Genomic DNA, 25,745 nt, shown 5'->3' with positions numbered 1-25,745 from the left:
GGGATGATGATGGTAATACCTGTTTTATAGGATTCATGTGAAAATTAGATGAGATGATGTCTGTAAAATTACTTAACACAGCACTAAAAAGTAGTACCTATTATTTTCCACTTTTGTTATTAGAGCTGCCCGAGCATATTTTGATGCTGATGGGAAGGAGCAGGTAAAGAGGAAGGCATTGAAGACAGAGGGTAGAGAAAAGAGACTGGAGAGAAAGAGACTCAGAGGATGGGGGATAAGTCTTGGGTGCCTCTCCTATCCCAAATCAGGGGAAGGAGGAAACAGGTGGACATCCAGGAGAGTTTGCAGGTTCAGAGTGTACAGTTAAGGGAGTGACTTTCTTTCTTTCTTTCTTTCTTTTTTTTTTTTTAAGTCGAGACAGGGTCTTGCTCTTGCTCAGGCTGGTCTCGAACTCCTGAGCTCAAACAATCCGTCCGCCTTGGCCTCCCAGAGTGCTAGGATTACAGGTGTGAGCCACCGCGCCCAGCCGGGAGTGACTTTCTGATAGTGTTGAAGCAGGCCTCAGGGTTTGCTGGGAGGCTGGAGTTCCCGGTGTACGCTGCAGCGGCGGGGTACTGTGCCCCCTTTGCCAGCTGCCCCTGGCAGCCCTGGTGTCATACCAGGGAAGGTGGATGGTGAATTTATCTAGGGTCAGACGACAATGTCTGACCTTCCTGGCCCACCTGTGAGGCTCAAGTAAAGTTCATAGATGTGAAAACACTGTATAAGCATAATTTACCATTTTAACCCTTTCCCCTGATTTTGAGGAACTGGAAGGGCTGTGGCTGTGGCCAACATCTGAGTAAAATGTCAAAGCCTTGGGAGCACTTCACTTGGGCTACACACCATGCCACACTCTCACGTACAATCTCATTAAGTCATCACAACAGTTGGGTGAAGTAGGTATTGTCCCGTTTTACAGATGCAGAAACTGAGGTTCAGAGAAGTGAAGGACCATGTCCCAGGACCCACAGCTAGTAAATGGTGGACCCAGGATCCCAACTCAGATCTGTCTGACCTCAAAACGCATGATTTGAAACCACAGTGAAAGTTTTCAAAGCCCTTGTAGCAGCCCAGCAGGACAGATGTGCAGGGACATCTTCTCCATTCGGTAGGAGAGATAAGTGGGATACTCTGATCTCCATCCTGGGCTCCAAAGATTCCACCAAGCTCCCTTGTGTCTCTTGTGTAGGTGGAAGAACACAGAGCTTGGAGCCCCACAGCCCTGGTATGAATTCCACTCCTGGAATGAACTCACTAGGGGCTGTGTGACTTTGAACCAGGCATCTTGTTTCTCTGAGCCTACACACGGCTGCAGAATTCCCAGCAGGATGTTGTAAGGATTTGGAGGGAAAACGTTGCCCAGCATGCAGCAGACATGCCAAGAGCCATTATTCCTGCAGTTCAGTTTTCCTGCAAATGTGCATCTATTAACACATCCCGCTTGGCTGCTGAGACCAGCTGCCGTGGTCTTGCATTTGTTTAGCGCTTTGTTCTCCTCAGGGCAGGGAAGTGGTGGCGCCTGAACTGAGTATGTAGCCACCTATGACTTCCTGAGTGGGGTGTGGGGGAGGGCCCTGAGGAGTCTGTGGTCCTAAGGCCTTGGACTTCAAAGGAGGGGAGGGCCCTGTGTCATCACCACGACTGATGCAGAATGCTACGGAGTTGGGTCATCGCAGGCCTTCCTGCTGCCTCTGGTTGCCTTTGCCATGGGGTCCCCAAATCTTAGAGCCCAAAGACCACCTGTTGCAACTCCTTTTTTTTCTTTTTACAGATGGGGTAATCAAGACCCACTGTGAGGAAGTGACTTTTACCTGAGGTCACCCAGATGCTGGACAGGGCAGAGCAAAAACACTGGAACTTGAATTTTTGGACCTGCCTCCAGGACCCTGGGGATTTCTACCAGAAAGGTAAGTACCCCCACCTTGAACTCCAGGCTGCTCAGAGGAGCCAGGGAACACAGACAAGTGGCCAGCAGTGGCCCTCTCCTTTGATGTGTCCAGGGAGGAGGCAGAGGAAGCCAGTGGCAGCCCCAAACTCTCAGACAGGGGAACTCTAACTGTGCTTCCTGAAAGTATGTGACATGGTTCTTTTTCTCTGACTTGCTTTCTTGCTTTTTCTCACTCTAAAAAATGACTGGACACTCCTGAAGCCTTCAGTCACCATCCAGGGGATTTTTTTCACCACAAAGGGTAATTCCTGCCCCATCCCTGCTGTGACTCAGCTGTGACGTTGAACCACACAAGCCAGAGAGAAGATAAAGTCATCAGAGAGTCCTGCTCACCAGAGAGGGAGGCCCAGGACAGGACCCACCTCTCCTGTCATCACAGACTCCACGGGGCTGGTCCCCTGCCCTGGAAGAGCTCAGACGGGCCCTCTGGCCAGCCTGGGACCCTGGGATGGCCTCCAGCTCAGCCAGCAGCCCCCGTCCTGCCCCTGATGAGAATGAGTTTCCCTTTGGGTGTCCCCCCACCGTCTGCCAGGACCCAACAGAGCCCAGAGCTCTCTGCTGCACAGCTTGTCTCTCTGAGAACCTGAGGTGAGGGGACAGAGGAGCAAAGGGTGGACGGGAAGACAGTGCGGGAGGCGGCGGGGAGTGGTGCTTGATGGGAGGCCAGGGTGAGGAAAGCAGGTGACTTTGGGCAGGTGACTTCGCCTCTGTGGACCTGTTTCCACACCTTTCCTCACTTTCCCTGACACTGCCCCTCTGTCTGTTGGTGGAAGGAGAAGTAGCCACAGAAAGATGTCAACTCTCACAGCACAAGGCCAGCCTCTGCCATGGAAGAGCCTCTAGGCCCAGCTAGGCTATTTACTTACTGTGTGGCCTGGTGCAAGCTGCTAATGTCTGAAGCCACAGCTTTCTTATCTATAAAGCTATTTTCTGCCTCACGGAATTGTCAATAGATTGGCCCAATCAATAATAATCAAAAAATTTCATATGATAACAAATATAAACCCTTGGTAGATGCCAAACTGTTATGCAAATATATCTCCTTTCACAATATTGCCCATCACCTCATACTATTTGCTGGGAATCGTTTTAAAGGGGACAAAGCTAGATATATATTAATAGATATGCACAAAATATGTATGTATGTATTTATTTATATTTAAGATGTTAATAACCCAGAAAGGTATGACATCAATGCTATTATTAGCATCCCTCTTTGAGCAGCTATTATGCACCTACTGTGTGCTGAGTAATCTCAAAATAGCCTGGAGAGGTGGCTACTATTAATAATATACTATTAGAGAGATTAGATCAGCTTGCCCCAGGCCAGGTTTCCTGGCAAATATGCCCTTAAACTGCCCCACATGTTGACCTTTTGTTTGGGGTTTTACAGCTTAAGAAGGTGCGAAAACTGAATCAGGCAAGTGGGAAGTTCAAATGTGGTGACAAAGAGGGGCTGTGAGAAGAGGGAGGAAAGGTCGTGGCAGTGGAGAGCTGACGGGGGTGGGGGAGCAAAGCTTGACTGGTTTTACCATCAAGCTGATATTCGGGGCTCTTCTCAGGCTTTGGTGGCAGGTCTCCTTGCCTCCCTCCATTCTTCCAAACCTGGCAGAGGAGAGGGGAGGAAACCAGCTAGAGGTCGGAGGAGCCTGAGGCCTGAAGCCTGAAGAGCTTCTGCCCAGCCCCGCTCCAGACTCACCCCACCTTGGCAGATCTACGTGCTCCCTGGGTCCTCATTGCCCTCACCTGTAAAATGGGCTGAGTCAGTAACTCTCACTGTGGGTCAGAAGCACTTGGGAGCTTTGTGAAAACACAGGTGCCCATGTGTCACTCCAGTCAGAATCTGACACCCACTCCTGATTAAGAACCTCCAGGCTAGATTTCTCTGAGGCCACTTCTTGTTCTAATAGGCCATGATCATCTGTCAGTACTAAAAATAAGAGACAAAAACCAAATAGAGGATGCTGAGAAGAGCAAACATAGTTCCACGTCCACAGTCGCTTGCCTAAACCCTGGGGGTCAGATGTGTTTGGAAATTCAGAATCTTTTTAGAAAAGCAAATCAGTGCATTATGTAATTCTGCCGGCAGACAGTGGGGTAACACCCTATGATCAGGCTCATTAAGGTTTCTGGAATGAAACACACAAATATTCACACTAAGTGGGGCAAGTAAGGGCTATAATAGCTTCCGGTCAGTTCGGGCCAGGTCTGGCTGCCCAGGAAGCTCTCAGAAAACTTCAGGAAAACATGGGATGCTCAGCGCATTTTGAGGTTTGGGAATGGTGGCTCCGGCATGGTGGACCCGCATGATCGTTGATGTCAGTTGCCACGCTGGGCGAGGTCTGGGCTTCTGGAGCTGTCAGGAGAGTGGATGGTGCCAGGGCATTGTAGTGCCTCACTCAAGGATTTGTTCACGTTTCCCCAGGAATGGTGAAGATCAGATCTGTCCCAAATGCAGAGGAGACGACCTTCACCCTGTGAGCCCAGGAAGCCTTCTGACTCAGGAGAAGGTAGGTTGGCACATCCAGGAAAGAGCATTTGTCCATTTTCTTGATTTTTCTAGGTTGAGGCCAAGTAGGCAGCTGCCCACTTGGCCTCTGGCGGGCACTTCCCTTGTTGTCTTGAGTCAGGACTGAATTTGCTTTATAAGTGATGAGGAGACTGATGTTCATAGTGGTGAAACATCTTGCCCAAAGCCACCTGGCTGGTCTGTGATAGAGTTAGGGTAACAGCAGTCTAGACCACGTGTCCACAAACTACAGCTCTTGGGCCAAATCTGACTCATGACCTGTTTTTGTACAGCCTATGAGCTAAGAATGGTTTTTATGTTTTTAAATGGTTGAAAAAAAATCAAAGAATAATAGATAGGGACACATGAAAATTATATCCAAGGCAAACCTCTGTGTCCATAAAGTTTTATTGGTACACAGCCATGCCCACTCATTTATGTGTTATCTATGGTTGTTTTCTCCCTACAACAGTGGAGTTGAATACTTGCGACAGAGACAAAGCCTAAAATATTTGCTATCTGGCCCTTTACAGAAAAAGTTCACCAACTCCTGATCTAGATAGTTCCTTCTGCCCTCAGGCAGAAAGAGGCCATTACCAGCTCACCTCTGGGCTCTGCCAAGCTGCGCTTCTAAGAATAAGAGGCACCTTTGGAAGTGTGAAGGCCAAAGAGACATTTTTAGGAGCTACAGTTTAGAACCTCAGCCCTCCCGGGCTAGAAGGACCCTCCTAGTTATCTGTCCATTCTAGAGGTTCCCACATGCCATCCAGAACATGCCCATGCCTACCGGTTCATAACAAAATGATAAACATGAAGAAAGTTTATATGAATAAGTTTATATAAACCTACATTCTTTCCATTGTAAAGTCAACCTTTACTCTGAGATTATGTCATTCCTATATGTGTCTTTATATAAATGAAAGGATGTGAGAGTAGGTGATAGTTTTTGGTAAAGCCTTTACTAGGTAAAATAAAAAAGATAGCAATCTCTATGTTAATCTTTCACGTAAAAAAATAATTGTGGCCGGGCGCGGTGGCTCACGCCTGTAATCCTAGCACTCTGGGAGGCCGAGGTGGGCGGATCGTTTGAGCTCAGGAGTTCAAGACCAGCCTGAGCAAGAGCGAGACCCCACCTCTACTAAAAATAGAAAGAAATTACATGGACAGCTAAAAATATATATAGAAAAAATTAGCCGGGCATGGTGGTGCATGCCTGTAGTCCCAGCTACTCGGGAGGCTGAGACAGGAGGATCGCTTGAGCTCAGGAATTTGAGGTTGCTGTGAGCTAGGCTGACGCCACGGCACTCACTCTAGCCTGGGCAACAGAGTGAGACTCTGTCTCAAAAAAAAAAAAAAAAAAAAATAATTGTATTGGCCAATGAATCCAAACATGTAGGAACCACTGCTCGAAATCTAACCCTCTTGTTTATACGTAGGCCTTAAGACTCACTGGGGAGTCTCAGAGCTGAAGTTCTCCCATGGCCAGGGTCTCGCTGCTCAGCCCCACCTGCCCCTGCAGTGAGGTGCCTAGCACCTTTCAGCCAAAGCTCTTTGCTTGCATCAAACTATCAGGAGCCTGGTGTCCAGGGATGGTTCTGTGTAGTTTGCTGCATGGCTGGAGGCGATTGCCATGTTGCTCCATCTGTAAAATGAAAAAGTTAAGTTGGCTCTGCAGAGCTTTTCCAGAATCTGTGACGTCCAGACTGTGGTGTCAACGCTGCCAGGGCAGCTCTCCCTCCCACCAGCAGGAACAGTGGCAGGCAAGGCCACACCTTTTCCCTTTTCCACCCTGGTCCTCTCATTCAGAGAGTTTGGGGAAATTTTCTGCCCTACTCAGAGCCGGTTTTAAGGGTTCTCCCATCCCCTTCTCGGCAAGCCCCTCCACCAACAGGCCCTCAGGGAATAATAAGCATCAAGTGCATTTTGCTAGAACTTTACACTCTACAACGTGGTATGAGTTAATATGATACACTGATCATGGAGTAACTCCCTTCGCCTCCCTGTTTGGCTGTCTCAGTGGACTGGGTGTGAGACAGGAGCAGACTCAATGCTCTGTTGGCCGCTGTGCCCCCCCTGCACAAGGGAAGGGCGGGCGGGATGCTTCCTAAGGCCCTGCCTGCTTGTGTGCTCCAGGACTATTGTTTACGACCTGTTTTATTCTTTCTTCTTGACAAAATTAATAGGCATGCATTGTACAAATATTAGATAACATAGATAAGGACATTTTATTATGTCTTACTCAGTGGCTTTAATTTTTTCATCTTTATTAAAGTGAAATCAGATGAAAGTAGAAGTGCTCTGATGGAAGGGGACCCTGGAGCCCCATCCTCCTAGTTACCCCATTTCTTTCTCCTATCCCAGCCCCTGAGCGACTCTGGGGACTCCTAGAGCCCTGCAGAGCACAGTTTGAAACTTGCTGCCTTGAACCAAATGAAGGGACTCTAATGGTGGAATTACAGGCACCCCAACAGGCTGTGGGTTGGGAGTGGGTGCTGCTCCATCTGGGGGCAAAGGCCTTTTGAACACAGGCAGATCCAAGAAGCGTCAGCCCCGTCCCTGCTGGCTGCCCCAGCATATGCAGCCATCACCACAGCCCAGTGGAAAGCTGGGGGAGGTGAGTCAGTGGTGTCATCACCTGCACAAAGCCACGGAGGGGAAGGACCAGGGACTCCTCTGGCTCCTGCCCCCGATGGGAACTTTGGGGGACTTTTGACCAAAGGAAAGCAGCTGGTGGTAAGTCACCATTTTGCATACACAGTGATTCCTACGTTTGTGTGTCTGGAGCACCCCAGGAAAGGTTGGCAAGGCAAAGGGCTGGACACCTGTTGAGCTGAGCCCAAAGGCGCCCATCCCTGCAAACACTCTCTGTGCCATCTGCTTATCAGTTTGTGCTTATCCTCTGACTTCATTAGATTAATATCTCCCTAAGAAGTGCCCAGAGCACAGACCTAATGTAAAAGGCAGGTATTAAAGGATGAATACTGACCTAGTTAGAGATGTGGTTCTTGCCTGGAATGATCTTCCTTTGACAGTGAAGTAGGGGACCCAGTGGCAGGAAAATAACATTCAATCCTGTCTGCCAAGTACCCACAAATGGGATTGTTTCTCTCACCCTCTTCTTCCTGAGGCCCGTTCAGGAAGGTCAAAGGTAAGCTGGCATCTGATGCCAGTAGCTCACAGTAATGCCCTGGCTCTTTCCAGAATTAGAAAATGACAAAAGTCTAAGATGTCCAGCCTGGTTCCCACTCTGTACTTAAGTCCCACCATGTGGCTCTATGTCCTTCAATGACAGAATGCCCAGGACTCCCTGAAACAAGCACCCCACCTTGGGGGGCTATGACTATTGTAGCATTTTCTTCTTTAGTGGTACTAAGCTGAAGTCTGTCTCTCTTGAGGCCACAAAAGACAAGTCAGCCTCCTGTCCCCTGAGTCAGTCTTGCCTCTGTGGAAAGACACTGACCACGTCCATCTTGAGTCTGTGCCCAGTCTCCGTGCATTTGGAGTAAATGTGCTCCCACTCCTCTGTGTCTCTTGAAGCATGATACCTGGAAACGAACCCCAAACCCTTACACTTCTGAACTTGACAGTTCATCTGTAATCTCACCAATCCCATGACATCCTGTGTGGTGGGTGGTGGTGATATCCTTATTTTACGGATAGGTATACAAGGTCTGTCTGGAAAGTATCTAGCCATTGGTAATATAACGAGAATGGATACATGGCTGGCTACTTTCTGGACAGTATATCAGATAGGCTCCGTGAGGAGGTGTCCCTGGTTCAAAATCAACGTAGCAAGCAGGAGGCAAAGCCAGGCTCCAACTCTTGCCTCTTAGGCTGGTGGCCTCTTCTCTGTGCTTCCTCCATATGGGAGATCCCCCCCAAATGTTTTATTTATGTTTAAATAACACCATCCGCCATAAGTGCTAGAATCCACTAAGTGCTATGGAAAAGCGGGAATGGGCAAGACCAGGAGATTCAGGCAGGGCTTCCTGGAGGAGGTGGCAGTGGAGCTGGGCAGAGGTTGACAGAGAGGAAACTGGTCCAGTTACACAGGAGAGCAGCAGCTAGCAGGAGCAGCACACTGACCAAGTTTCCCCTGTCACTGTAGGGTACCACCCCCTCAGCCATAGCTGGGGCCCAAGCAGAAACAGCCCCCTGGGCATGCAGAATCTCAGCTGGCCTGTGAGCCCAGCCCAGCAGGGCGGGCAGTGCCTGGCATGCTCAGATCCTCTTGTTCCGCGTGGCGGCTGCACAGAGGCGGCACTCATGCTACGGACACCCTCTTAACACACATGCTTGGAGGCCCCCAGGTCTCTGAATGGGGGGCCCCTACCAGGGCCCCCTGTGACCCCACCACAAAGGGCCTGACTGGGTAGCTGGGGTGGCCGGGAACACCACACACCCAGAGACTTCTTGGACCCAGACAGAAGAGCGAGTGTTCCCTCAGGGCTGGCAATCTGTTTTCTGTGTTTCTGTTTCCTCCTCAGCGGAAATTCCACTGTGAATTTTATTTTTAGCAATTTTCAAGCAGCAAGGCCACTCACACAAGGGCCACTTGTGGCACCAGACGTACACCAGGGTTGGCCCAGGACAGATCCCCTGTTCTTCCTCTGCAGCCCGAGCCTGATTCCTTCTCCTTCCCCTGGGTCCTTGGCCTTCAGGTGAGGCCACCCTTTGGTCAAGGCAGGGACCCTGCGGTGGGGAGGAAGGAGCCTGGGCTCGACCTTGCCTTGCCCCGCCACCTCCCACAAGTCCCTGACCACCCCTGAGCTTCGGCTTCCCCACCTACGCGCATACACGAGGGACGCAGAACCTGAAAGCCCCGACCTCTGCCTCATGGCTGCGAGGATCCAAAGGGACAGTGCCTGTACAAGTGCCGGGAAAGCAGCAAGCCCTTGCACGGCTCGTAACCATGGCAGGGAAGACCCAGATTTGCTCAGCTCCTTGGCTTGCGAGCTCGGCGTGACCCTAAGCAGGCCACTCACTTGGTTTCTCTGTCAGTATTAAGGTGAAGCTGATCCAGCCCCACCTGCCTCAAAGGATTGTTGCAAAGATCCTATGAGAAAACATTCAAAACTGCTTTGGTCCTGTATAAGAGAAGATGTTTTAGGGACTTAAACATTTAGGGATGCTTCTTACCTCCTTGAGGAAATCTATTGGGAAAATGGAGTTTTATAGAATTAGTTATTAAGAGTTTGAGATGTGAGGATGAAATGAGATGCATGTATATGACAACCACTGGGGCTTGGGGGAGAGGTTCCAATGGGCAGTGCTCAATCCGTAGGAATAATAATGCTAATAGAAATACCACCAGTAATGGCTAACATTTGCTGAACACCGTGTTAGGCAGAATGGTGTCCCCCAGAGATGTTCGTAACTGAATCCCCAGAACCTGTAACTGTGTCACCTCACCTGGCTATGTTTGTGTGCTAGGGCTGCCGTAACAAAGTACACAGACCAGGCCGGGTGCAATGGCAGGTGCCTGTAGTCCCAGCTACTGGGGAGGCTGGGGCAGGAGGATCCCTTGAGTCCAGGAGTTTGAGGTTGCTGTGAGCTATGATGATGCCACTGCACTCTAGCCCAGGCGATAGAGCAAGACCTGTCTCAAAAAAATAAAATAAAAATAAAAATTATGCAGACTAGGGGGTGTAAACAATAGAAATTTATTTCTTTGCAGTTCTGGAGACTAGAATTCCAAGACAAGGTATTGGCAGGGGTGGTTTCTTCTAAGGCTTCTCTCCTTGGTTTGTGTTAATAGATGGCCGTCTTCTCCCCATGTCTTCACATGGTCCTTCATGTCCAAATTTCCTCCCTATAAGGACACCAGTCACATTGGATTAAGGCCCACCCCTAATGACTTCAATTTTAACTTACTTAGCCCTTTAAAGATCCTGTCTCTACATTCTGAGATCCTAGGGGTGAGGACTTCAATATATGTATTTGGGTGGAGGGATACTAGGCCCATAACAATGGCAAAAGAGACTCTGCAGACACAATTAAATTAGGGAAACTGAGAAGGGGAGATTACCCTGGATTATCTGCATGGGTCCTCATAAGAGGGAGACAGGAGAGTCAGAGAGATCGGAAGATGCCCCACTGCTGGCTCTGAAGATGGAGGAAGGGGCCACAAGCCAAGGATTGCAGGCAGCTGCTAGAAGCTGAAAAAACCAAGGGAACAAATTCTCCCCTTGCGCCTTTTAGGGGAACGCAGTCCTGCTGACATTTTGCTGTTGGACTTCTGACCTCCAGAACTGTTGATAATAAAGTTGTGTTGTTGTGTTCTTTTAAGCCATTAAGTCTGTGATATTTTGTTACAGCAGCAATAGGTAATAATACCAGAACTTATTGGATTATTTCATTTAATCCTAACAAAAACTCTGTAAGGAAGGGCACCCTTATTATCCTCACAGAAAACTGCAACGTGGAGAGGTTAATAACTCTCCCAGGGCCACATGGCTAGTTCGTGAAGTGACAGAAATGGGCTCTGAACCCCAATAGGCCGTCTCCAGAGCCCACACCCTGAACCCCCATATATCTGAGGAATGAGTGACTGATGACAGGATTTAGGGCAGCGTGGCTGACCACTAAAGGCCTCTCGAGTCACCTTCCCCTCCTCCAGCAGCCATTCAAGGTCATTGTTCACACCTGCACATGCCTCATAGAAGGATAACCTGTACATCCACGCAGCATTGTACCCCCTGCTGTGGGCTTTCACTGCTCACACAACACCAGGAAGGCTTAGCTGCCCGAGAACACACCCCCTCCACCTGCGGGGTGACTCCGAGCTTGGTCGTTTTCACTTTATATCCCTTATGACTCTCACGTCAAGTTTCCACCCTTAGAACCACAGAGGATTTAAATCATGGACATTTGGAGAGTTGCAGGGTCTGAGAGGTCACCCTCCAAGTCCCTTCGCCCAGAAGCTGGGTCCACGCCTGGTATCAGGCCCTCCATCATTCCCACAAGTCGAAAGCTACCTGTTGGGAGACACTTTGTCGCCGCAGACCTCCCAAAGCCAGCGCGGTCTCCCTGCCAGGGCCACCCTCTGCCTGCCCTCCATAAAACATCTGTTTTCTATTCTTTGTTGGGAACAAATTGTCCCTGAAGCCCAGGGCAGTGGGGCGAGGGGGATGGCTCCTTGCTGAGCTGTGCTCTGTGTCCCAAACCAACTGTACTCATTAAGCCCGCAGCTCTCTGCTTATTTTACTTTTAAAGAATAATAACTAGTATGGCTTTGTATTTGTTCAGCCCAAAAGACCTCTCTCCCCTTCCTTTCATTCGAATCTCCTTTCACATGGCCTTTAAAGAATAGATTATTTTTTAAAAAGAAAAAAAAAAACAAAGCTCTTGTAAAATTAAGATATTATTTACATGCAATAAAATTCACCCATGTTAAGTGTATAGTCTGGTGAGTGTACATCATCGTGTGCCCACTAAAGTCAAGCATTTCTGCTGCAGATAAAGCTACTTTGTGTCCCTTGCACTGTCCCTCTCACCCACAGCCCCAGGCAACCACTGATCTACTTTCTGTCACTACAGTTTTGCCTTTTCCAGAATCTCATAAGAATGGAATCAAGTAGTATTTAGTCTTTTGTGTTTGACTTGTTTCATTTAGTGTAATGGTTTTCGGGTTCATCCATGTTATTGTTTATATTAGTATTTAATTCCATTTGATTGCTGAGTAGTGTTCTATAGTGTGGATATACCAAAAATTGTTTATCCGTTTGCCAGTTGGTGACATTTGGGTTGCTTCCAGTTTGAGCTATTATGAGTAAAGCTGCTATGAACATTCACATACACGTTTTTATAAGGACATATGTTTTACTTTCTCTTGGGTAAATTCCTAGGAGTGGAATGTGTGGATTGTATGGTAACTTTGTAAGTATGGTTTGTAAGTAAGTTATTTTATAAATATGGTTTAACTTTATAAGATACTTCTATAGATTTTCCCAAAGTGTCTGCACCATTTTGCTTTCCCACCAGCAACATATGAGAGTTCTCACTGCTCCACATCCTCCCCAAAACTTGGTATTGTTGCTCTTTTTAATTTTATCCATTCTAGTGAGTAGGTAGTGGTATTTGATTGTGGCTAGTGGCATTTACATTTCTCTGATGACTAGTGAGGTTGAACATCTTTTTTGTCATTCACAGATCTCCTTTTGTGAAGTATCTTTTAAGTAGTTTGCTCATTTTTTATTAGGTTTTTTTTTTGTCTTTTTATTATTGGATTGTAAGAGTTCTTTATAGATTCTGGATACCAGCCTTTTCGCAGATACAGTCAAGCATCACATAACAATGTTTCAGTCAACAATGGACCGAATATATGAAGTGGCCCCATAAGCTTATAATACCATATTTTTGCGATACCTTTTCTGTGTTTAGATAAACAAATACTTACCACTGTGCTACAATCGTCTACAGTATTCAGGACAATAACATGCTATACAGGTTTGTAGCCTAGGAGCAATAGGCTATATCATATAACAGCCTAGGTGTAGAGTAGGCTATCCAGGGATGGGGAACCTGCAACCTTCTGATTTCAAGGTTGTTCTTTTTTAAGCACCAAAGGAGGCAAGAGAAGCTTCATCTTTCTCTGTTGCACCCCTTTTAATAAAAGGATTTGTTCTGTAAAATTTGGATTCAGTCAAAAGGCTGCACTTAAGGACCTAGAAGGTATTACCATCTAGGTTTGTGTAAGTACACTCTAAAATGTTCACACAATGATGAAGTTGTCTAATGGTCCCTTTCTCAGACCATATCCCTGTGGTTAAGTGACACATGACTGTATATGTTTTGAAAAAAACTTTCTCCCATGTCCTGTAGGCTTATTCTCCCCCGACCGTGGGCTCATTCTTGATAAGAGAGTGATGCAGTGTGGGAGGAGTCCTGGGGCTGTGCTGCTCCCTAGCTCTGACTCCTTGGGCAAATCCCTTCCCCTCTGTGAGCCTCAGTTTCTTCATCAGTAAAACTGGGGGGAAACCCTGCCCCATCTTCCCACAGTGTTGCAAAGAACCCAAGGAAGAATTATGACAGCATTATGACAGAATTATGAAGAATTATGAAAGCATTTGGCAAACCCTTCAGACCTAAATTGGTTGACAGTAATGTCAAGTTGCCAATAGTACTAAGATCCTCCTGTGTCCCTGCCTTCAGGCTGTACATCATTTGGAAGGGAAAGCTGGGCAGGGGAGGCACACTTCAGTCAAGGACAGATGGCCAGGGAGGGATGCAGATGGGCATTGTGAGAAGGGGAGTCCTCATGGACTTCAGGAAGAAGGAAGTGCTCACTCATGCAGCCAATATGTTCTGAGTGTCTCTTCTGTGCCGGGCACCACCCTCAGCACTGGTGACATAGCCATGACCCTCACAGAGCCCTCAGACCAGCAGGGGCAACCAATGAGTGAACAATGGTCATAGAGAATGTATTATATGGAATGGAGAATGGAGAAAGAGCAGCACTGCCCAGGATCGCAGCAGGGGTCCTGGTCCTGTTTCGAAGGAAGGTCATGGAAGAGCTGAGGCTCAAAGGGTAGAAAGGAGTCAGCCAGGCAGAAGGAACAGCATGTGCAAAGTCATGGGGCCCAGTCCAGCTCCTGCCCTGGTGGATCCTGGTACATTGCAGAGAGCCCTAGGGGTGGCCACAGGGATCCCCATAACATCCAGTGACATGGTTATTATTTCCAGGTTCACCCTGAGATGGATGAGGCTGGAGTTGGGTGCCCCTTTGCAGGTGTTGGCTGCTCCTTCAAGGTAAGTATGTCTGTGTAAGAAAGATCTGTCCACTACAGCTCCAGGCCTCTGGGCCTCCCCACTCCAGCCCCGCCAAGATTTTCCCATAACATCAAGTGACTCCTCTAGACATTGCTCATACTAATAACTTTCCCAAGCAATAATTCGCACTATTACATCATCACAGTACTCAGGGAAGTTCTTCTTAATGTCTCATCTAAGCATTGGTGTAACATCACTAACGTGACCGCCCCCCCCCCATGCCTCTCTCCATGGTCCTGAACCATCGTTTTGCTCAAGGGCAGGGCAGGCTCACTGCTCTTGAGACTGAGATGCATGTGGCTCATCCTGAGCGTGGCTGATGTCAGGGTCCTCCTGAATCCCTCCCAGTGTACAGAAAGCCACTTTCCCTTTGCTGGGTGAATGGATGTCCAGTGCTTGGTGACCTTTGATGGCAGGGCTCTCCACTCCTCCCTGGCCCTCCCTCCACCTCTGTTTTCACTGAGCAGACCCACTCTCTTGGCAGGGAAACCCACAGTCCATGCAGGAGCATGAGGTCACCTCCCAGGCCTCCCACCTAAACCTGCTGCTGGGGTTCATGAAACAGTGGAAGGCCCAGCTGGGCTCTGGCCTAGGGTTTGGGCCCATGGCCCTGGAGCAGAACCTGTCAGACCTGCAGCTGCAGGCAGCCGTGGAGGTGACAGGGGACCTGGAGGTGGACTGCTACCGGGCACCCTGCTCTGAGAGTCAGGAGGAGCTGGCCCTGCAGCACTTCATGAAGGAGAAACTCCTGGCCGAGCTGGAAGGAAAGCTGCGCGTGTTTGAAAACATTGTCGCCGTCCTCAACAAGGAGGTGGAGGCCTCCCACATGGCCCTGGCCGCCTCCATCCACCAGAGCCAGCTGGACCGCGAGCGCATCCTGAGCTTAGAACAGAGGGTGAGTGCGGGAAACATTTTTGCCTTCAAGGCTGGCTCAGGGAGCCCCATCCTGTCTCCAGAGCGGTGGACAAGCCTTCCTCCTAATCATTCATCCTGCTCAGAGCACCCGCCCCCCATCAAAACGTATATCTCCCCTGTGTCCCAGGACCTTCCAGGAAGAGTACTGAGTCAGAAGCTATTATCAAGGTCAGACACCCCCAACCAGTGCTTTAGTTCCTTTGCTTGAACTTCTCCTGTGATAGGACACCCCCTCTCTGGGCAGCTCATTCTGTTGTGGGACATTTTCCACTGTTAGCAAGTTCTTCCTTAGGCTAAGCTAAAACCAGCCTCTCTCTGTCTTCTCTGCTTTGTTTCTGGTCCTGCCCTTTGGGGACCATAAAACAAATCTGCCTTCTAGTCCCTGTGGCAGCCCTTCAGAGAGGGATAGTCAGTGATTATATCCTACCCGAGATTTCCTTCTTTAGACCAAAAGCCCCAGTGCCTTCACCCCTTCATCAGAGCACGTTGTTTTATGTTGTCCTCATATGCTCTGGCTCAGTCTTTAAAGGAGTCTATATGCTTGGAGTGTGGTCCCAGACTGACTCCAGATAATCCACTTATCTGAGAATTCTTGGTCCAACGGGTCTGTCCGCCCTTTATTCCAGAGCTTATACCTTTCCTTTTCTTTTTTAATTTTTTGATACATATTAATAGTATTTTACATATTTATGGTACATGTGATATTTTGTTACATGCATAGAACGTGTACTGATCAAGTCCGGGTATTTGAGGTGTCCATCACTTTGAGTATTTATCATTTCTATGTGTTGGGAACAATTCAAGTCCTCTCTTTTAGTTATTTTGATATATATAATACATTGTTGTTAACTATAGTCACCATATTCTGCTGTCAAGTGATAGAACTTATAGCTTTTATAATATCTAAATGGATGTTTGTACCTGTTAACCTAAATCTCTTCATCCTCCTCTCCCACTCATCCTTCCCAGCCTGTAGTATCTATCATTCTACTCTCTATCTTTATGAAATCAACTTTTTTAGCTCCCACATATGAGTGAGAACATGTGATATTTGTCTTTCTGAGCCTGGGTTATTTCACTTTACATAATGACCTCCAGTTCCATCCATGTTGTTGCAAATGACAGGATTTCATTCTTTTTGTGGCTGAATAGTATTCCATTGTGTACGCATACAACATTTTATTTTCTTTTTTGGTTTTTTAAGCATCAGTTTGGTGAAAAAACATGCCACATTTTCTTTATCCATTCATGCCTCGATGGACACTTTGGTTGATTCCATATCTTTGCTATTGTGAATAATGCTACAATAAACATGCAAGCGCAGGTATCCCTTTGATATACTGATTTCTTGTCCTTTGGTTAAATACCCAGTAGTATGATTGCTGGATTTTATGGTAGTTCTAATTTTAGTTTTTGGAGAAATCTCCATACTTTTTTTCCATAATGGTTGTATTAATTGACATTCCCACCAACAGGGTGTAAGAGTTCCCTTTTGGCAAGGCATGGTAGCTCACTCACGCCTGTAACCCCAGTGCTTTGAGAGGCCGAGGCAGGAGGATGGCTTGAGACCAGGAGTTTGAGACCAACTTGGGCAATATGGTATGACCCCATCTCCACAAAAGAATTAAAAAATTAGTCAAGCATGGTGGCACATGCCTGTGGTCCTAGCTACTTAGGAGGCTGAGGCAGGAGATTCACTTGAGCCCAGGAGTTGGAGGTTGCCATGAGCTACATTCAGGCCTCTGCACTGCAGCCTGGTGACAGAGTGAGACTCTGTTTCTTAACAAAAGAAAACCAAAAAAAACAGTTCCCTTTTCTCCACATCCTCGCCAGCACCTGTTATTTTTTGTCTTTTTAATAATAGCCATTCTAACTAGGGTAAGATGATCTCGTTGTGGTTGTGATTTGCATTTCCCTGATGATTAGTGATGTTGAACATTTTTCATATACCTGTTGGCCATTTTTATATCTTCTTTTGAGAATTATCTATTCATGTCCTTTGCCTACTTTTTAATCAGCTTATTTGGTTTTTTATTGTTGAGTTGTTTGAGTTCCTTGTATTTTCAGGATATTAGTCCCTTGTCAAATGAATACTTTGAAAATATCTTCGCCCATTCAACAGGTTGTCTCTTCACTCTGTTGATTGTTTCCTTTGCTGTGCGGAAGCTTTTTAGTTTAATACAGTCCCATTTGTCTATTTTTGTTTTAGTTGTCTGTTTTTGAGGTCTTAGCCATAAAATCTTTGCCAAGATCAATGTCCTGGAGTGTTTTCCTTATGTTTTCTTCTAGTAGTTTTATACTTTCAGGTCTTATGTTTAAGTCTTTAATTCATCTTGAGTTGATTTTTGTATATGGTGAGAGGTAGGGGTCCAGATGCATTCTTCTGCATATGGATATCAAATTTTCCCAGCACCATTTATTGAAGGTGTTCTTTCCCCAGCCCCAGTGTATATTCTTGGCACCTGCCTCAGCTTCCCAAGTAACTGGGACTATAGGTGCATGCCACCATGCCCAGCTGATTTGTTTATTTTTTGTAGAGATGGGGGCTTGCTATGTTGCCCAGGGTGGTCTGGAACCCTTGGTCTCAAGCAATCCTCCTGCCTCAGCCTTCTAAACCACTTGGATTACAGGCATGAGCCACTGCACCTGGCCAACATTGGTGTTTTGATAGGGATTACGTTGAACCTGCATATTGTTTTGGGCAGTATGGTCATTTTAATGATATTAATTCTTCCAATTTGTGAGCATGGGATATCTTTCCATTTATTTGTGTCCTCTTCAATTTCTTTCATCAATGTTTTGTTGTTTTCCTTATAGAGGTCTTTCACCTCCTTGGTTAAATTTATTCCTAGGATATTTTTTTTATTGCTATTGTAAATGGGATTGCCTTCTTGATTTCATTTTCAGCTATTTTATTATTGGTGTATAGAAATGCTACTGATTTTTGCATGTTAATTTTTGTATCCTGCAACTTTACTAAATTTGTTTATCAGCTCTAAGTGTTTTTTGGTGGAGTCTTTTGGCTTTTCCAAATATAAGATCATGACATCTGCAAAGAGAGACAATTTGACTTCCTCTTTTCCATTTTGAATGCCCTTTATTTCTTTCTCTTGGCTGATTGCAGAGCTTATACTTTTCTTAACGTAGCCAGTCACCATTCTCACGTTGCTTTTTCTGCAGCAGCCTTACATCATTGTCTCACACCGAGTTAGGGCTGGATTTCAGGTCCAGCTCCACCAGTAGGAGCTGTATAGGTCTGAGCAAGTCACTTTCCCTCTCAGGACCTCAGCTTCCCCTTCAGTAAAATTAAGGGTTAGATTTTCTTTAAGCATACTCTCTTCTATTCCTGGCTTCCCTACCTTAGCATACCTGAGAATAAATTTGCATTCTTTCAAATTTCATAGGGGAAACCTACCATTAATAGAAGGTCTAGGCACTGGGTTCGAGTGACTGAGTAAAGCCTTTATTTATGTAACTCTTGCTTCACCAACAAACTTCCTGGCTATACTTTTGCATGCCAGGCACTATGCGGGGCATGGACACAAAGATAAAATGAGCATGGGCCCAGCCCTCAGTGAAGACCATCTGGTAGGAAAGGCAGAAAAATCTGTCTCATAAAACATTGTACAGGCTCTGTGAGAACATAGATGAGAGTGACCAGCCGAGCTAGGGCAGTGGTTGAAGGCTTCCCAGAGGAAGGGACATACGAGCTGGATTCCTAATGGATGAATAGGAGTTGGCCAGTGGAGAAGGAAGGAAAAGGAACTCCAGGCAGGAGGCGGCTCGTGCAAATGCAGACAGATGTGCCTGAGTGAGGTGTGGTCAAAGAAAGCATATTTGGGGCAGATTCATCTCCGTATCCCGCCATCCTCACCTCATCCTCAAGCCGGGTTCTGATGTCCCTGGCTGAATGGGCTTCACTGCAGGTGGTGGAGTTGCAGCAGACATTGGCCGAGAAAGACCAGGCCCTAGGCAAGCTGGAGCAGAGCCTGCGCCTCATGGAGGAGGCATCTTTTGATGGCACCTTCCTGTGGAAGATCACCAATGTCACCAGGCGGTGCCACGAGTCAGCCTGTGGCAGGACCGTCAGCCTCTTCTCCCCAGGTAACACCCCCCAGGAGCACAGAGACCAGCTGGGGGAGGCAGGCCCCACAGGGTCCAGGAAACGGGCAGTGAGAACAGCCAACTCTGACAGCCAGGCTGTGTCTAGTTAGGCCCGTGTCCATTCAGGCCACCTACCACAGCCAGGAACTGTGCTGGGACTGTGGGGGTGGTAGGGGAACCACGCTCTGACGGGTGGCTCTCAGCCACATATAACAGTGGCCTGGGCAGGCCATTTTCCCTCCCTGAATATCAGTCATATCCTGCAAATAGGAACGAAAATTGTTATCCACTTCCTGTGGACACGGGATGTGAAAGAAGGTGTGCTGTGAGCCAGAGCTCGTGCAGAAGAGAGGGATGCAGATGGTGGTTTTCACAGGCGAACACCTGGGGACCCCGGCCCTCAGGGAGCCAGCGGTCTGGAATAAGACAAGTAGGGAACTGAGTAAAACACATGCGCATTTGTGTGCGATTGTGGATAGTGCACAGATAAGTGTTGTGTAAACTGGGGCAGTTCTTACTCATTTCTGGGGCCTGAGGCTGGGCACAATGTCTTGCATAAAGTAATTGCTGGTAAATGTTTCTCTTAACTAGTTGATGTCTGTTAATATATCAGTGCATATATTTGTGCATGAAATGAGGCAGCAGAGTTTGCCCTGCACCTCAGAGCAGGGCTGGGGCCTCTTTCCTACAGGAGCAGTGCTCATCCCACTCTGTCAGGACAGCCCTCTTCATGGGGCAGCCCTGCGCCCCACACGCAGACCTTCTTTCCTCAATTCTTCCCAAAGAGGGAAAAAGCAAGCAGTGCCTCGGGCTTCCTGTTCTACCAAAACATAACAGGCAGAGATGAGTCAGGCTGCCAGCCTGTCCCTCCTCCACCCCTTCCTGCCTGCCCCGACCCCCGTCCCCACCCAGCCCCTCCCAGAAGGACCGTGTGCTGGAGGGTGACAGCTGCTGGAACCCACACTCGGATGGGGTGGCCCTTTCAGCTGCCCAGGGGGAGAGCACATGGGTCTCTGTGCTTCTCCACCAGGGATGACTCAGCCCTCAGGGGCCTTTGCCGAGGGCTGGCTAGCAGAACTGTGAGTCACCCTACACACCCCCAGCCTCCAGGAGAGCCCAGCCAGTTGGCCTAGGGCAGCAGAAAGAAACCAGTGTTGAGAAGCAGGAAGCCTGGCCCCTAATCCTGTCTCTGCCCCCAACACACTGTGAGATGTTGACCAGCCACTTCCTTATAATGGGCTTGGTTTTCAGACTCTAAAATGCAGGTTGGTTAGATCAGGATTTCTGAAAGTGTGGTCCCCAGGCCAGCAGCATTGGTGTCCCCAGTAAACTTGTTAGAAATGCAAATCCTCAGGCTCACCCCAGTGCTACTGAGTCAGAAACTTTGAGGGTGGGGCTCAGCAGTCTGTGATTTGGATGGCCAGTTGGCAACCATGGGACTAGATGATCTCCAAGAGCCTGTTCTCTTTGACACTCTAATCAAGAAGAATGTTGGGCTCTAGCCACTGACCTGGGGCATGCCTAACCACTGGGTCCCTGTTCCCTCATCTGCAAAGCCCAGCACTTCCCAGCTGCCTGTGTGTTTCAGCTTTCTATACTGCCAAGTACGGCTACAAGTTGTGCCTGCGGCTGTACCTGAATGGGGACGGAACGGGAAAGAGGACCCACCTGTCGCTCTTCATTGTGATCATGAGAGGGGAGTACGACGCTCTGCTGCCGTGGCCTTTCCGGAACAAGGTTTGGGCAGGGGCTGATGGGGGTGGGGTGGGGGGAGTATGGGAACCTGGGGCCTAGTCCTGGTTCGGGCATGAACTGGCCATGTGGTCTGGGCAAGTCCCCCACCTCTCTGCGTTGTCAGTTTCCCCTTTTATAAAACAAGAAGCTGACTTCAGATCTAGTAGCCAAGGCTCCCTCCAGCTCCAGGAGTCCAGGAGCTAAAATGTCTGGAACAGAGTACTCCTGAAGGTTCTGTAGAAATAACCTATTTGCATGGTATGAGGAATACAGAAACTGCCTGGAGGTGCTGTGAGGCTGGCCTGAACTGGCAGGATTTCCAGAAAAAGGAGAAAGAGGCAGATACCAAACACATACCTATTAAAATGGCCAAAATCCAGAACACTGACAACACCAAATGCCGGGAGGACGTGGAACAGCAGGAACTCCCATCCATTTCTGGTGGGAATGCACAGTGGTTCAGCCCCTTTGAAAGACAGTGTGGCCGTTTCTAACAAAACTAAACATACTCTTACCACACAGTGCAGCAGTCACACTGCTTGCTGTTTACCCAAAGGAGTTGAAAAGTACATCCACACGAAAACCTGCACACAGTTGTTTATGGCAGCTTTCTCCGTAATTGCCAAAACTGGGAAGCAACCAAGATGCCCTTCAGTAGGTGCATGTCTGGTACATCCAGACAATGAAATATCATTCAGTGCTAAAAAGAAACGAGCTGTCAAGCCTTGAAAAGACACGGATGAACCTTAGACACATATTACTAAGTGAAAGAAGCCGACTTGAAAAGACTGTGTATTGTATGGTTCCAACTACATGACATTCTGGGAAAGGCAAAACTATGGAGACAATACTGACTGGGTGTTGTCAGTATTCTGGATTTTGGCCAGAAAGGGGCAGGGAGGGATGAGTAGGTGGAGCACGGAGGAATTTTAGGGTAATGAAATTACTCTTATGATACTATTAATATAATGGTGGGTACATGTCGTCATACATTTGTCAAAGCCCATAGAATGTGCAGCACCAAGAGCAAACCCTAATGGAAACTATGGACTTTGGGTGATAAAGATGTGTCAATGTAGGTTCATCCATTGTAACAAAGTACCACTCGGTGGGGATGTTGACAGACGTGCAGGCCAGGGGAATGTGGGAAATCTGTATTTTCTACTCAGCTTTGCTGTGAACCTAAAACTCCCCCCCCCAAAATAAAGTATATTAACAATCTTTAAAGGAGGGTGCTGGGGGAGGCTAGGCAGTCCCTGAAGGTGAACAGCAGCATTGTGTGAGGAGGAGGTGCCAAGAATACAGACCTCAGCTGGGGTGGGGAAACAGGTGGGGCGGGGTGAGCGTGCCACGGTGGCCTGGGTGTGAGCCAGTAGTCCCCACCCCACAGCGGTTCGCAAAGGTGCTGGGGAGATTGTTTTAAATACCAACGACTGGGTCTCAGCCCAGTAAGTGTTAAGGCCTGAGCACCAGGATTTTTAAGCCTCCCCAGGGGATTCTAACATGCAGCCAAGTTTAAGGACTGCTTCAGTAGGTGACAGGAAGACATTTCAGGGTCCTGGTGGGTGTTTCATGGGCACGTGGCAGGGAAGAGAGTTTGTGTCACTGTTAGATGATCAGCTTCTTGGGGTGCCTATATCTTCCCTGTGTAAAGCAGAAGCTCCATAAATGTTTCAGGGTACTGACCGACAGCCCCTCCTTCGCAGGCCTGCCCTTGCCCTTCTGCCTTGGCTCCAGAAGGTTCCAGCTGTAGCTGATGATCAAAAATTTCCGAGCCAGAGGGAGAGTTAGAGTCCAGTGGCCTTGTCAGTGCCTTGGTCCCTCCTTTAGCCTCCAACAGCCAGTCAAACTTGGCTGAGCCGTCGGACTGCCCTCACCAGCAGGAAGGAACATCTGATCCCAGTCATAGGCCAGCCCCTGGAGCCTGCTCGGAATTTCAGGTGCTCCGGCTGCTGGGGTCTGGCCATCCACCAGGGGCAGTCCTTACATGGTTTCTTTGACTCCTAACCCGACTGGGCTAAGGGTCAGAGGGGCCCCACAGGCAGCAGGCACAGAACCCGGCTCTGAGCCCAACATGGGCCTCCCTGCCATGGTGCTGCTGTCTGAGGCCTGATCTCCCACCTGTCCCTGCCCTGCAGGTCACCTTCATGCTGCTCGACCAGAACAACCGTGAGCACGCCATTGACGCCTTCCGGCCCGACCTGAGCTCAGCGTCCTTCCAGCGGCCCCAGAGTGAAACCAACGTGGCCAGTGGCTGCCCACTTTTCTTCCCCCTCAGCAAGCTGCAGTCGCCCAAGCACGCCTACGTGAAGGACGACACCATGTTTCTCAAGTGCATCGTGGAGACCAGTGCTTAGGGCGGGAGGGTCAGCTCCTGAGGGAGCACCAGCTCAGACTGGAGGCTTAGCAAGATGACTATGATGTCCTGCCCCTGGTGCCCAAGACCCCAGGGCACAAGGATGGGCCAGGGCTGGCATGAACTGAGCAGGACTGACGGGTTGACTGTGGCTGGCCCTCAGCTGAGGATGGCAGGACATTGGGCTGGGCCCACAAAGGAAAGGGTCCAGAAGGAGGTGGGCAGAACTGCTCCCCTCCACACCAACCACACGACACTGGGAGGCCAAGGAGCCACACCAGCCCTGAACTTTGAGGCAGACTTCAACCAAGATGGGGAGAAAATGGGACCAGGCCTGGAGCTGCAGGACCTGAGCAGAGAAGCCGTTAGGCTGGGAGGCCTTTGCAGGGACCACAGAGAACTGGAAACAGGCTCGCTCTCTTCCTGCCCAGGGGCAGAACCAGGACCAGGGGTGGAAGGAACAGGGTGCCCATGTGAGTTCGGTCTGTCCAGGCCTGGACTGAGTTCCCCATCTCTGGAGGTGAACAAGCAAATCCAGAGGGCTACAATGGAGCATCAAATTGGAGGTTTGGAGAACTTTATAGTTCCTTCCAGCCAAGAAAGTCGCTAATTCTAGGTCTCCTGGCCCAGGTGAGGCCTAGGACTGCAGGGGGTTTTGGAAACACTCAGGAGCTTCATGCTTTCTGGGTTCCTCACTCACCTTTAGTACCCCCAGGTGGGCTGAGCTGGCCCACAGGGCACCTGCCACCCCAGCCCTGGCAGCTCAGCTTCCCCAACATTCAGGAGCACACACAGCCCTTGCGTCCTGTCCTCCACCAGCCAAACACCCCTTTACTGCATCCAGGTGAAACCAGGTCACCGTGAGCTCCTGGGAGCAACTGAAGGAGCCCAGAGGAAGAGGGGGCATAAACTTCCCACTTCCTTGCCTGGAGGCCCCACCTTTGGTACTTTCCAGAATCCCATGTGTCCTCATTAACCAAAGTATTCACCTCTCTCAGTTGACTGATCAAGGCCTCTGAGCCAGAGAGCAGAGGTTGTTCTTTGTATATGTATAAAACCAAAGAAAGAACTTTTAAAATCTCTTAGATTTTTCACAAACTGCATGGCTGTGGGAGTTGGTCATAGCGAGCCAAGTTTGAAAAGGCCATTGCTGAGTTCGAGGTGGTGCCGTCAGTTCTGCAGGTGGCAGCAGAGGCCGGCGTGGTGGCAGGAACACCCCCCTTGGCCTGTCTTCTCTGTTCTGTAATGGGGAGACACACCCCAGCCTGCCTCCCATACTGGGTTCTCCAGCCCTCAAAGGAGATGCCACATGGGAGAGATTGGGGAGAGAGAGGCCCTGGGCACCGCTGCTTCCCTGTCACAGTCTGGTGGTGGCCCATGCTTGTCTTCTCACCTTGGAGGCCTCACCCAATGTTCCAGAGACCCTGAGACTTCCTGCTGCTCTCTGCAGCAGCCTTCCCGACAGCTCACTCTTCCTCCCTTTGCTGAGGCTGTGATAGTCTTCACTCCGCAAACCTTCAAGGTTTCTTCTGTAAAATGGGCCAGTAGCCCTGCCTGTTGTCTCTAGCCTAGTGTCTGGGAGGATCAAAGGAGGTGAGGGAGCATCGTGGCACAGCGGGCTCAGTAGATCAGACAGCCCAGGTCCAGCCCTGCTGTAACCCTGGCATCCCTCGTGCCTCAGCCTGTTCACCTGAAAACCAGGAGGAGCCCAGCTCACAGGGTTCACAGGAGGCCCAGCTGCAGTGATGGAGCACCAATGCTTTGTACGTGCCATGGCGTCTTCTGTGCATGACAGGCTGCAAACACGCCGGGGCTGCTTTTCCTTGTTCCCACTGCTGATAGCGTGTCAGCGACGGAGACTGACCTGCTTCCCTTTGACAGGTGGATGTAACAGGTAAAGGTCTGGCCTAGGAAGTTATGGGGCTTCTGCCTCGGAGCTGGTGTCCTAGCAATGACCTCTCTGTCCCTTCTCACTGAGTGCTGAGCTAAAGGGGGATTCATAGGACAAGCCACCACTAGGGACCACCACTAAAGCTGTCCCTCTCCAGCTTTAATTGCTTGTTTCTGATGGGAAGAGACACATGCTGTCTTCAAACAGTGTGAGAAGCATCCATTCTTTCAGCACAGCTTTACTGACACTGTGTGTGTCATCTGCCGTGCTGGACACTGGGGAGAAGGAAGGTAAGATGTGCACCCTGCCCTCAAGAAACTTTTAGTTCTGTGGGGAAAACAGGCCCATAAGTAGATCATTATGACTGAAAGTAGGAGAAGCTCAGAGAAAGCACAGAATCCCAGATCCTTTGGGTGGGGTAGGGAGGGCTTCATGGCAGAGGTGGCATTTAAACGCAGCCTGGAAATATTTTGAAATGCAGAGGATGAGGGGACAGGGGAGATACAGACTTGGA

General features: G+C 48.9%; 1 protein-coding gene across 1 annotated transcript; it reads left to right on the top strand.

Moving 5' to 3' along the window:
* The first annotated feature begins 2,277 nt into the window (after window positions 1-2,277).
* On the top strand, window positions 2,278-24,146 carry TRAF1 (TNF receptor associated factor 1). The gene is made up of 7 exons (XM_069474605.1): window positions 2,278-2,539; window positions 4,377-4,461; window positions 14,145-14,210; window positions 14,716-15,126; window positions 19,073-19,250; window positions 20,839-20,987; window positions 23,123-24,146. Exons 1-7 carry the CDS (start codon window positions 2,400-2,402, stop codon window positions 23,339-23,341), a joined length of 1,248 nt encoding a protein of 415 aa, XP_069330706.1. The 5' UTR covers window positions 2,278-2,399; the 3' UTR covers window positions 23,342-24,146.
* Window positions 24,147-25,745: the final 1,599 nt, after the last annotated feature.

Source organism: Eulemur rufifrons, chromosome 7 (assembly GCF_041146395.1).
Source record: "Eulemur rufifrons isolate Redbay chromosome 7, OSU_ERuf_1, whole genome shotgun sequence".
Classification (NCBI taxonomy): Eukaryota; Metazoa; Chordata; class Mammalia; order Primates; family Lemuridae; genus Eulemur; species Eulemur rufifrons.
The sequence above is the reverse complement of the archived record's forward strand: the minus strand, read 5'-3'. Positions and strand labels throughout refer to the sequence as shown.